The sequence below is a fragment of the Limulus polyphemus genome, unplaced genomic scaffold, assembly GCF_000517525.1.
Source record: "Limulus polyphemus unplaced genomic scaffold, Limulus_polyphemus-2.1.2 Scaffold2970, whole genome shotgun sequence".
Classification (NCBI taxonomy): Eukaryota; Metazoa; Arthropoda; class Merostomata; order Xiphosura; family Limulidae; genus Limulus; species Limulus polyphemus.
In genome coordinates this window covers 27,435-41,077 of record NW_013668580.1, presented here as the reverse complement: position 1 = coordinate 41,077, position 13,643 = coordinate 27,435, and the positions used below count along the sequence as shown (strand labels likewise).

Below are 13,643 nucleotides of genomic sequence, written 5' to 3'. Positions count from 1 at the left end.
TCACGTGAATAAGATTACACATAAGGCACGTGGATATAATTAACAAGTAAACGCGTCAGGTAACCGAGGTCACACGACTGTAATAAAACATTTATATTGGTTACAAATGTCACGTGAATAAGATTACACATAAGGCACGTGGATATAATTAACAAGTAAACTCGTCAGGTAACCGAGGTCACACGACTGTAATAAAACATTTATATATTGGTTACAAATGTCACGTGAATAAGATTACACATAAGGCACGTGGATATAATTAACAAGTAAACGCGTCAGGTAACCGAGGTCACACGACTGTAATAAAACATTTATATTGGTTACAAAGTCACGTGAATAAGATTACACATAAGGCACGTGGATATAATTAACAAGTAAACGCCGTCAGGTAACCGAGGTCACACGACTGTAATAAAACATTTATATTGGTTACAAATGTCATGAAATACAGTGAAACCACAACCAGGGTCCCTTGTTAGAATCAGGTTTCGAGACCTGCTTTGTTACGTAACGAACAAAACAAATGTGCTATAATAAATACAAATGTATATACAATTGTTTTTTTTTTCTTTTCTGAAAGAGATAGGTAAATATCCTCCATGTTTATAAGTTACCGATACAGTATGGAAGAATATATATATGATACTGGATAGAACAGTTAATGAAACTTAACATTCAACTATTGATGTATTAAAATTCGTCCGACATAAAAGCTCCACAAGGAATCAATCAATAACTATACTGTAACAGTGATGTAATGTAATCAATTTTTTCTACACTCACCAGGGTGAGTATTAAAATTGTTACTTTAATGGAAGCTGCTCAAGACATGTAACTTGAACATGACACGACAATTAACGGTATGTTTGTTTTTGAATTTCGCGCAAAGATACACGAGGGCTATCTACGCTAGCCGTCCCTAATTTAGCAGTGTAAAACTAGAGGGAAGGCAGCTAGTCATCACCGCCAACTCTTGGGCTTCTCTTTTACCAACGAATAGTGGGATTGACCGTAACATTATAACGCCCCTACGGCTGAAAGAGCGACCATGTTTAATGTGACGGGGATAAACTTGGTGGTACTAATTAAATGCAATATTGTGTTCAAACTTTCGTTAAAGTGTTCGATAAAAAAAAAAACTATACAATATAAACATTTAAATCAAAAACTTTAATTAGTTACAAATATTACAATTCATATCTTTATCACTGTTTAAACAAACTGAACATTGAGAATAATAAATAACTTTCGTCAGTAAAGATAAAAAAAAGTTTCTATTTCGCGCCTTTTTTTCTTTTTATAAAGTAACGATTTTGTTTTTTTTGTTATTTGTTGTTTTTTTTTCAAAATTCACACTCAATAACTATTCAAAACGAGGCATACATTTTACTGGTATTATAATTTATGATAGAACCAGGAAAGTATTATATGTATAGTATTTACACGGTAGCCTAGAACAATGTTTTTTTTAAAAAAAGAAATAAAGATCTCTTTTAAAATGTTCATTCAAAACTGTCAAAGCTAAAGTCTAAAAAAAAGCAGGACACGCACAAAACTCCTTGTAAAAATAATTTGAAACAGTTATCAATAACTGTTAATAAGTTTATAGGTGCTATAAACGTTTTCTTTGTTTAAAATGAACATGGCAACTAATGCAATAATAAAGAGCATTAGCGCCATCTAGTGTCTTAAAATTGAACAGTGTATTTTTCAGATATGTGAAGAAAATACGTATTACAAGTTCAAAGGCACATTTTGACGGAATTTCATCACAACAAAATGCCGGTGCCTTTCTTTTGTTGTTTAACGTAAAGTCAGTTAGTGACTGTCTGGTCTAACGAGTTCGTAACCTTCGCGATCCACTCTAGGTAACTCACTACACGCGTGTACACACCAGGAAATCCCTCTTCGGCACACTTGTGTCCGAACGACACCACTCCCGTCACTATCCAACTACTATTGTTCACTAGCATCAACGGTCCACCAGAATCGCCCTGTGGGGATTAATACATATAGTAAGTATTTTAAACCTTAACTTTATTCTGCAAAACCTGTTAAAACAAACTAAATATTTGATTAGTTCTAACAATTTTCTAATCATACGTTCCTACAACAAAATGATAAAACAATCAAATGTACAAGAAAAAAAATGTCGTCATACGTCACGTAAGGTTTAACAAGGAAATATCACCGACCTAGCTTGTTACTGCTCAAATTCTGTCAGTTTAGGTAGTTAGTGTGTGCTTACAATACAGTTCGCACAAAATTTCGGCCACTGGTCAATACATTGTAATTCTAAACATTCTTGTATTTTTCTTTAAAACACAGCGTTAGTTAATATAATTTATATTAACTTCAAAATGAGCTAGTATATCATCCTGTAATGTCGTGTCTGTTAAAGTAATTTTCAACAATGTGGTTGCGCTACAACTTCGGAATGTCTGAATAAGCCATTTTGTAAATAACAGTATTCTAGCGAATCATTAAAAAAAAAATGTTAGTTTACTTATTTTACGGTGAATAAAGGTTCAGACAAAACTGAATCTTAGTCTTTTCGAATTTCCCTCATCTACAATATACATTGAAAAATCCAGCTTGAAAAAAAAAACATTTGATAAAAAACAATAACGATAAAGTGAATTATTTAAAGCTTAAAGCTAGTACAAAAAGTTTGTGCGAAAATGAGTTTTAAGGACGTTATATGAATCGTTATATGTAGGCTTAATACAAGTTAAGCCTATTTTGCACTCGCTAACGATGTTTAGCTTGTGTATACGTGCGTAGCTCATTCATACAGAAGTTATGGTGCATCCTTACTTTGACGAAAAAAAAAAAAAACTCAATGAACAGGGCTCCGCAGATCTCACAATTTACTTTAAACGAGTGCTACATTTTGAGCATGTTAATATAACTTAACGATAAATTTCTCATTAACTGTAGGAAAGATTACTTTAAATACATATCAACCATACAGAATTTTAAGCCTTTTCAAGCTAACTAATAACTGTGCGCCCTACGTATATTTATAGTTTAAACACTTACTTGACAAGCATCTTTCCCACCTTCTTCCAATCCAGCACAAATAAACTTTTTCGTTATCCCATTTTTAAGAGCAAGGGTGTTGAGCTTCTGATAGGCTTTGTTACAGTCACCGATTGGAACAACGGGGATACTAACCTCGCGCAGAACTTGACTTCGTGGACCGGCTGTGTAAAATTACACTTGCATTAAGAAGAATACTAAATAACAACTATTACATCTTCAACTACACCTCTTAGACATCAAATCAAGATAATCAGACATTTGCCAAACAGTCGAATTAAAAGTTGCATCATTATACTTATAATAAAACATTAGTATTAAGCCTATTCTATTTTATAACACTACAATCTTAATCTAGTCCATCAGGGATTTAAGAGTTAGTGTGTCATGATAGTATTCCAATCACATTATATTCTCCATACCCACTGCCGACGACGCGTTTATCTCAATCCAGATCTGATTAGGCCGGCTGGTACACAACAAACGCAGTAGTAGTCTTAACACTATTTATATAAGCCATTTGTTATAACAATAATTGTAACGGTATGAATGGCTTTCCGAAGGCTTAGTATTAGGCCTATTATATCTTGTAAACTACATTAAATATGTAGTTCCTTCGGGATTTTCAAAAATTAGAAGAATGATAATATTTCAACCATTATTTTCACAATAAGTTGTATTAACGTGACAAAGAAGACAACCGTCTTTATTTTCCTTGTTGAAGTATATTTTTAGAAAGTTAACATTAAGCCATCTATGATGGGAGGGAGTCACAAACGAATAGATTGATATTTTCCTCATTATGGGTTGGGTGTAGTTAAATTTGAAACTTCTACATCAAAATAATCAAATTTAACATTAAGTTGGAATGACATAAAACCACACAGACATGAAACCTTTTTACTATATTAAAACCCTAGTTGAATTTTTAGAATACTTTATCTAATAATCCTTTCCCTGGATACTTCCTTTTGAATGGCCAAATCCCCAGAAAGATAAATTCTGCATAAAATTGTTACAACAGAAAAATAAATACGTGGTCAACTGTCAAGGTCTTAGGCCGACACTTTGACCTCTTATTTCCCTTTCAATTACAGAGATCAATTTTTTTTTTTTGCCATTTCTGTTACAACATGAAATCTCCAATGGCTCAGTGGTAAGCTTGAAGGCTTATACGCTAAAAATCAGGGTTCGTTACCTATGGTTTGTTTGTTCTTAAGCACAGCTACACAATGGACTATCTTTGCTGTGCCTACCACGGGTATTGAAACCCGGTTTTTAGCTTTACAAGTTCTCAAACTGATCGACTAGGTAGCGTTACCTGTGGTGGGCACAGCGCAGCTAGCTCAAAATGTAGCTTTGTGCTCAAATACCAGAAGAAACTACACATCTTGATATGGAATTTAAGCCTGAAATTCCTGACTTTGTTGTTGTTTGTGGGATATCCATACTGTATCATACTGAGTAATGGTATGTCATTTCTTTGTTACTTGTTGTAAATAACACGGATAAACTCACTCATTTTTCACGTGAGACTTATAGAAAACTCCAGTAGCAATTAGTAGAATTAAATAAAATTTTGTTGTCTGATTCATACGTTATTAGGGGTCTTGTAATCAACAAAGCCGTGCACTCAGAAGCAATAGGGCCTATTGATCAAGGCGCTCGACTCGAGGGATCGAAACCTGACACCGTACACATGGACGTCCGCAGAATATATTGCAGAGGGGGCAATATGATTAAATAAGATCAAAGCCATAACTAAGAAAACGCAAAATTAATAATCCAGGGGGAGCAGATGTCTACCTTTTGGACGCCCACCCATGGCGGAAGATGCTAGTACTTACATTCGTGGGGGACATGACAACCTGTCTCAATCTATCTCACTATTAGTTGAAAAAAAGTAGCCAAAGTGGTGGTAGTGGGTGATGCTGGCTTGTTGTCCTTCGTGTGGTCAGCATTTCAAAACGAGGAACGGGGGGCAGATAGTAACTTGAATTAAAAAAACTGATAAAGGGAGGTGGGGTATATGAACCCCTATGGGTAATTCTAGGTTTAATACAGTGTTACTATCATTGGCCTTATAAATTTATCTTAACTTACCGAAATCCAGATCACCCCATCCAGCTACTGTCACCCTTCTGCCTTTTAATGAATCTGTTACTGCCTCTGGGTCAGGGAGACAGATTGGACGGACCAAATCAGTAAAATTCAGTTCCTCTTTTAACACAATGATAGCAATATCATTGTAATTCTCCCTTTCTACGTAGTCAGGATGGATAATCACATCTTCCACATGATATTCTTGACCCATCTTTACGTAGTGGCCTCCTACGCGGACAGCTAAGCGAGTTGGGGTCAGCCTATGTGAGGGGAGGGGAGAGAAACATTACACTAAATGTTAATAATACGCTACAGAAATTTTATAACGTTTAAAGAAAAGATAAAAATTATTTATATTAACTTACAATCACTTTAAAAGCTAAGTAGGTATAGATTCTAGGCAGTTACTTTAATTGGTTGAATATTGGTCTAGAGGTGTGACAGCTAGAAAGAATTCATCTTTAGGTCTAATTCGAACACTAGAAATTTATTTGTTTATCTAATCTACAATGTACTGTTATGATTCATTGGTGTAGCATGTACTTAGGGGGTTGAGAGACAGTTTACTAAAAGGTCCCAAAGAACCAGTTTTAAGACGAATGCGCGAAAAGAAAACTATTGGACTGTTGGTGGGGTGGGATGTGGAGAAACGAGACAATGCAGATTACAAACGAAGCACCTGACCACCAATTCCAAATAATATATTTTTCTCATAATTTTAGGACAAATAAATTCGAGAACTATCTTCCAAAAAGTAAGAGGGAAATTGTCCCCCCTCCCGTGAATATGCTAGTGGTACAACTATAAACCTAGGATGCTCATTAATGGCTAAAGAGTAAAGTTGAGCATTTATAACTAGAATTGTAGGTTTGATATCCGCAGCGGCAACGGAGCAATAGCCCAGTTACAAAAACCAACTTATTAATGAAGGCAAGAAACAACTTTAAACTGTGTTTAGGAGCATATTTTACCACTTTTTACAATGTTTTTTAGGTGTTTTCTTTTAATCCCACGGTTACCCTGACAACCAAGGAAGAATCGTAACCCCCCCCCCCATTGTTTCTCAACAAACTGAAAATTTTCCTACAAAACTTCTTAAGACTATTCGACATTGGTTTTTGAAATGCTTCTACCTTTGCATAAAATTGAACTGTAATTAAACGCACAATAAAAGAAATATGAATACGAAGTTATATTAAGTTACAATAGCTAAAACTAGACGTATTGCTTCGTACAATCCATAAGGAGTGGATGTTTAAAATCCATTCCACCTCGCATACGTATTGAATATAAATAAATAATCAGCCATTTAAACTACAATTATTAAAGTCTTAGACGCAATGTTTACTAGTTACTTCTATATCAACGAACCAAACTCGTCACAAGACATTAGTATTAGGCCTATTAATATTACGTTTATTAACACTGCATTCTTTATCTAGTCTCTCTCTATTATTATACATTATTGTCATCAAACTCGTCACAAGACATTAGTATTAGGCCTATTAATATTACGTCTATTAACACTGCATTCTTTATCTAGTCCCTCTCTATTATTATACATTATTGTCATCAAACTCGTCACAAGACATTAGTATTAGGCCTATTAATATTACGTCTATTAACACTGCATTCTTTATCTAGTCCCTCTCTATTATTATACATTATTGTCATCAAACTCGTCACAAGACATTAGTATTAGGCCTATTAATATTACGTCTATTAACACTGCATTCTTTATCTAGTCCCTCTATTATTATACATGATTGTCACCAAACTCGTCCATGACATTAGTATTAGGCCTATTAATATTACGTTTATTAACACTGCATTCTTTATCTAGTCTCTCTCTATTATTATACATTATTCTAATTCTTGAAAATCCCTAAGAGACTATAGATTATGAGTAGATAAAGTAATCCATTGTTAAAAATATAATAGGCGTAATCCTAATTCTTATAACAAGTATAATTACGGATTTTATTGTTTCAAATTTACATATTTCATAGCAACAAAATGTGTTTCAAAAAGTAGCTTAAAAACAGGAAAAAAAACGACTGGATACGTTATAGAAACGTAGCAAACTAATATTATGATGGCAAGTATCAAACAAAATAAAAAAAAAAAAATGTCAGAAACTTACTTTCGACCTCCAATGAGGAAAGCGTGGGCAGCAGACAAAATGTACTTGCTACTGATTATGCTACCAGCACAATGGAATCTGCCAATGCCAAAATTTTTCACAAAAACAGCTGCCTGTGAAAATATCAAAACTTAGATTTTTTTCATTAAGTAATTTAACTACAGATTAGGCTTAGACACTGCCAGTAATTTAACTTTAGGCCACTAGTTGTTCAAGTATGAAACTGCCCTCTGTTGTTTTTTTATATTACAAAATATAACAATAATAAATATAATATTGTTAAAATAAATATCAGTTTGTCCTCTTAATGTGCATTATTTTCAGAAAAGTACTTTTATTGATGATAAATTATAATAGATCTAACAATTATAGTTATGTACTGTAAAAGATTCAAATATACCAGTTTAAAGTTGATGAAATGTAAATATAACCGAAACTTATGGGCTTCAGTCGTAATTCATATTTAAACGTTTGTTAATGGAGCCAAAATGTGCCTTAGCCTCCCCGTAGCGTCCGCACCCAACGAACAATGCTTATTGTTAAAACTGGTTCAATTTCTCCTTACACCGCTACTGATTTTAGCGTATATTTATTAAATTTAAGACTGAAAATAGGAAAGAGGAACTCACCATCCAAGGCCAGGCGCCAATTTTAGCTTCTACACCTCCAGCAATGATTCCTCTCCCACCCTTCAAATCTTGAGAAGTAGATATGGGAGGAAGTATTGGTGACCCCGAACGTCCAATAGTTGTAATATCTACATTTACTTTTCTTTTTCCACAACCTGTTGAACCACCAAATAATTAGAGTGCATAATAGTACCAAGTTTACTTGTAACTCGTTAGATGATTGAAAATTAAGACGAGACAGTTTAAAAGTTTAAAAAAGTACAAAACACAGGAAAATTGTCTTATCACAAGATTCGTAACATCGATTAAGTTGGCTGATATTAACATAAGAATCACAAATATGGGAATTTGTTAGTTTGTTTTTAGAGCAAAGCTACATTAGGCTATCTGCTCTGTTCACCGCAGGGAATCGAACCCCGGATTTTAGGGGCGCAAGTCAGTAAGTGTAACGTCATTTATAACACACACACAGAAAAAGTATAGATTTCATTGTAACAATTGAGACTAAGGCAATCTCAGATTTCATTTGTGAAGTTTTATTTCCTTTATCACAACGCGTAATTTCAGTGAAGAAAAAGAGACTTCGTGAATGACTACAGGCCCAATCTATTCTTTTATTTGCTACTCCCTCTGCAGTAGACTAGCTTTGCTGAATTCACGGCTCATCAATACCGCGTGGGATAGCAAAGTAAATACATACATTAGGACCATATATCAATACCTACAAAACTCAAACTTTGTTGTTTTCGTCATTATGAAACGTTTGAGATAGAAGTTAAAAACTAACTATCTAACTATTGTTCAATGTCATTATGAGTCACGTACCTGGTATATGTAATCTTGGAATCTTTGTTTCTTTTGTAGGGACAATAGTTGTAACTGTTGTGGTTACACTTGGTGCTGCTGCATCAGGACAACATACAATAGGCTGAAACCGACCATTCCAAGAGCAAACGACAGGGAAACTATCCTTCAACGTAGCCAAGACAGCAGGACAGTCTGTGAGGGACTTGCAGGACCCTTTTAATCCACCTTTTGCTGTACACTGTTTATTATCGTTCTGTGTCTTAGGAAAGATGATCCCCACTGTAAAACAATGAACGGTTACTAATAATCTCTCGCTACATTATAACTGTTCAAATATATCTTAAAGTGGATGAAAACGATCTCATTTCTTCTAAACTCTTACAATTCTAAACAATGTATCATCGTAATAAATCTTGGTCACTGTTTCCCAGGGGTTGACCCCCATTGTCATAAGATCTTAAACAATCTGTCGAAAGATCTTGGTCACAGAGTCGTGGGATCATTTTCCAAGTGCCCAAGTTTGGTCCATGGCGTCGCAAGATCTTGGCCACAGCGTCTAAGTGTGGAGTCTACAGAGTCCTAAAGATCGTAGTCAGTGTCCAAATGCGCCATACAATGTCATAAAGGTTTAATCCCAATGTCCAAGTTTGGTCTATGGTATAATAAGATCTTGGTTACAGTACTCCAAGTATGGACTAGAGTATCCTAGAGATCTTGGTCTCAATGTACAAGTGTGGAAAATACAGTATCCTAAAAAATCTGGGTACCAATGTCAAAGTTTGGCACACACACACACACACACACGTCTCAGCCACAATGTAATGTTGTCGAACAGAAAACTACACAAACACTTAAACTACCACAGCCTTCACGCAGTATAGAGCGATGAAGGATAACTAGTAAATATTAAAACACGTGTTGTAGGAACCGTTGTTATAGAAATATATATGTTAATCACCTTCTCGAACAGAGAAATATATTATGAAAGATTTCGGAGGTGATATAAAGTGTATCTTACCTCTACTAACTTTATTACTCAACGTACTAGAAGCCAAAGCAAACAACGTTATCACACAAATCCACGCCATTCCACAAAGTGGTATTAATTGTCGGGCTAAAGAAGAAAAAGAACATAATGGAACTTCTGAAAAACCATATCAGTAGCAGAAGTGTTAAAAAATATAGACAATTCAAATATCAAGTTTACTCCATATATAAATCCACATTAACAGCAAATTAAACTAACAGGTGCTTCTCTCTCTTCACTGCAACCCCCCAGTAGCACAGCGGTATGTCTGCGGACTTACATCGCTAGAATCCGGGTTTCGATACCCGTGGTGGGCAGCGCACAGATAGCCCATTGTATAGTTTTGTATTTAATTACAAACAAACTTTTCGCTGCGATAAGACCAACAAAAATATTTTGTTGGTTTGTGTATTTGTTTTGATGCTAAGCGCAATGCGACACAATGGGCTATTTGGGCTGTGCTCAGTAAGGGTATCGAAAAGCAAGTTTTTTTAGGGGGGGGGGGCTGGTTTGTGATTGTGCTTTTGTTTAAAATAAGATTGTATCATATTTAAGAATTAGGTTGTGTTAAACTAACAGTAAAGTATTCGAATAATTACCGTTGTTGTCGATGATTTGTCTTGATAAAGTTAAGAGGAATACAGGCTAGAAGGTAAGTAAATAAAATCATAAAAAAAATGTGTAAAACACGACTACAGCTTTAATCGATTCAATCAATGATATCCCTTACGGATCACTCACTTACAAAGATTGAGTTGTATCTAAATGTTTTTTTTTTTGGTGACACAAATTTTCCAACTTCGGAACCTCTGGTCATCATGAAACTTTTAGGAGTTCTTGGGTATGCCTCAGAAGGAACATAAAACCCTTACTTCTTTCGTTCTCTTATTTTTACGAATTTGACAGCCAAGGGCATGATGTCTACCGGGGTAGCATGTGGGGGAAGACCCACCACTGGAGAGCTTTGCTCTCAGCAGTCCCCCCCCCTCCCCATCTGAGATATCAGGGTTTAGTCTTTCAAGGTTTTTAAATTCCCCTAAGACTGCAACTCCCACTGGCATAAAAGTGATTTTTTTTGTTTTGTTCGAAGTAGATGTGTGTGTGTGTGTGGGGGGGGGGTATATAATATTATGTGAACTGAACTGAAACAATATTTTCAAATCAGACCAGACCGATGGAGCGAGTTTAATGGTAGTTTGAAACAGCATAAAATTACCGAGAAGCTGTGGAAAGAGAGAGGCTGAGGTACAGCATAAAATTACCGAGAAGCTGTGGAAAGAGAGAGGCTGAGGTAATTTCAGCTTTCTTGGTAATTAATTAAAAAAAAAAAGCATAAATATACACTTCTTACGACATTTAATAACACTTCACTCATTTTCAACTAACTTTGCTTCCTACCCCAAATGAAAATAATGCTACAAACTCCACTTGGACAGCTTTTTTTAATATCTCACCCTTCTTAGTGTCAGCGACTTAACTCAATACTTATTCACTGCCCACTGGCCAGCCAATAACTGTATTTATAAGTGATCATTATTTGATGAAGAACTGGTTGTAGCTTTGTTGAACTTTTAACAAAGTTTTCTTCATTATCCATCCAAGTCGTCTTCAAACTTTGTAATAAATTCTTGTTCTAAGTACTTTGCAAAGCCTCTCCGTCATTACATCATCACTACGACCGTATATTTTATTTTAACGAAACTGGGCTGTTCAAAGGACCAAAGTTACTGTTACATTTATAACGCCATCCCACTGTATTGTCAAATCCTGTAATATGAACGTGTGCGACTTAAAAAAAAAGGCTTAAACTTTCACTAATTTAAGATAACATATGCCTACAATTACAATGAATTATGTAAACTGTTTCTTTAGACTAACGAGTTAATTATCGTCACGTTATCATTAGAATTAGTAAAACGTATCCGGATTACAGAGTAATGACATGCAAGACTTAACGACACACTGTACGTTTTCTTTAACGTTAATTTGTCCTAATCGTGGCTGTATTTAGCAGTTATCAGCTTCCTCTCGATAGCTACCTCTGGTGGTATATTACGTAAATATACTACTATATTGTTCAGTTTAATTCATTTATTATATTTTGTGTGTGGTGAGGAAATTGAAAGACTTGAAGTAAAAGTGAACGCAGATAACAAGGAGTAACCTGTACTGTACCTTCTACGAGTATCGAAACCCAGTTTTGTTTCAGCAGTACCAATCCTCAGACTTATCGCCGAGTCACTGGGGGCGCCCATGGTGCAACTTTCTTTGATATAGGTATATATACACACACACGTAAAACTAGATGTGTTATGACGAAAACACCACGATGAACAAGTTATGGTGACATAAATATTTAAACAAGTTCTAAAAAAAAAAGGACGTTCTCTACTTATTTAATTAAAAATTTGTGTACGCCACAATTATAAGTATGAAAATACCTTTTTAATAATATTTTACACTATTATACAAGGTAGACATAAGGACATTTAATTCTTCAGTTTAAAAATCGTATCGAACAGGCTAGGAGTAAGTCGGTGTGAACAAACATCCACACCGAACCGAATAGGGCTAGGAGTATGCAGGTGTGAACAAGCACCCACACCGAACCGAATAGGGCTAGGAGTATGCAGGTGTGAACAAACACCCACACCGAATAGGGCTAGGAGTAAGTAGGTGTGAACAAGCACCCACACCGAATAGGGCTAGGAGTAAGTAGGTGTGAACAAGCACCCACACCGAATAGGGCTAGGAGTAAGTAGGTATGAACAAGCACCCACACCGAACCGAATAGGGCTAGGAGTAAGTAGGTGTGAACAAGCACCCACACCGAACCGAATAGGGCTAGGAGTATGCAGGTATGAACAAACACCCACACCGAATAGGGCTAGGAGTATGCAGGTATGAACAAACACCCACACCGAACAGGGCTAGGAGTATGCAGGTGTGAACAAACACCCACAGTCCTCTGAAGCATATTTAGTTGCCCCAGCTACGTGAAAATATGAACGATTTATCCTGGGCAGAACGTAATTTTTGCGATACGTTTGCCTGGTGAGTACGGCCCTAGAGTATTACGGTACTTGCCAATTTACACCAAGATACAGGACCGCTAATGATTTGAGCTTCTGAATACGGTTCTGCTGTGTTGTTAATTAAGCTGAAAGCAGATACGGCAGATCGTAGAATTAATGTTGAAAGGGTAAGTCAGTTCACACACTCCCGGCCTCCCCGAATCCACCCTGGCAACGCCCCTCTAATTCACTCTACTTTATTGTTACTACTTGGTTCGTTGCGTTAAATGCACAACTATCCTGTTAGTTGTTCTAGGGTTTTTCTGAGAACAGTCTGCCAACTTTTAAGTACCTGTCTGTGTAATAATGCAACACTAAATTTGTACACCAATGTTTTGATCTGTCGATTTAACGTTCTGCAGGAATTACCCTGTTTCGCAACGAGCTAACATGAAATTTCAAAATAATGGCTGGGGACGGCTTGAATGGGTAATGAAGAAAAACTTTAATACATAAGTTTAACATAACAGCAAATGTACAACGTTTCGACAAGGTTTTGTCATCGAATTTGAAAATTCAAAAGTTGTAAAGGTTACCACTAATTTTTTTTTTTTTAATTTTAGAGATACGATTTTTTAAATTCCTATAACGTAGCATCTGGCGGCAGCGGTAAATTTGTCGGCTTGTAACGCTAAAAACCGGGTTTCGATACTCGTGGTTAGCAGAGCACATATAGCCCATTGTGCAGCTTTACGTTCGACAACAAACAAACCCGCTCAATAAATGATCAAGGAGCGTTAAATGTCTAATGTCCAAAATGTGAATAAAGCTAAGCCTAACGATTTATATATATATATATATATATATATATATATATA

General features: G+C 35.6%; 1 protein-coding gene across 1 annotated transcript in view; it reads right to left on the bottom strand.

Annotated features, from left to right (window-relative positions):
• Positions 1–1,335: 1,335 nt before the first annotated feature.
• Positions 1,336–13,643, bottom strand: part of LOC106468337 (clotting factor B) — a 16,804-nt gene continuing 4,496 nt past the window's right edge. The window contains exons 2-8 of the mRNA XM_013928756.2: positions 9,743–9,838; positions 8,743–9,003; positions 7,918–8,072; positions 7,289–7,401; positions 5,146–5,405; positions 3,043–3,206; positions 1,336–1,994 (exon numbers count right to left, since the gene is read on the bottom strand). Coding sequence (XP_013784210.1) covers positions 1,815–1,994; positions 3,043–3,206; positions 5,146–5,405; positions 7,289–7,401; positions 7,918–8,072; positions 8,743–9,003; positions 9,743–9,812 — 1,203 coding nt within the window. The 5' untranslated portion in view covers positions 9,813–9,838 and the 3' untranslated portion in view covers positions 1,336–1,814. The remainder of the gene's footprint in view (positions 1,995–3,042; positions 3,207–5,145; positions 5,406–7,288; positions 7,402–7,917; positions 8,073–8,742; positions 9,004–9,742; positions 9,839–13,643) is intronic.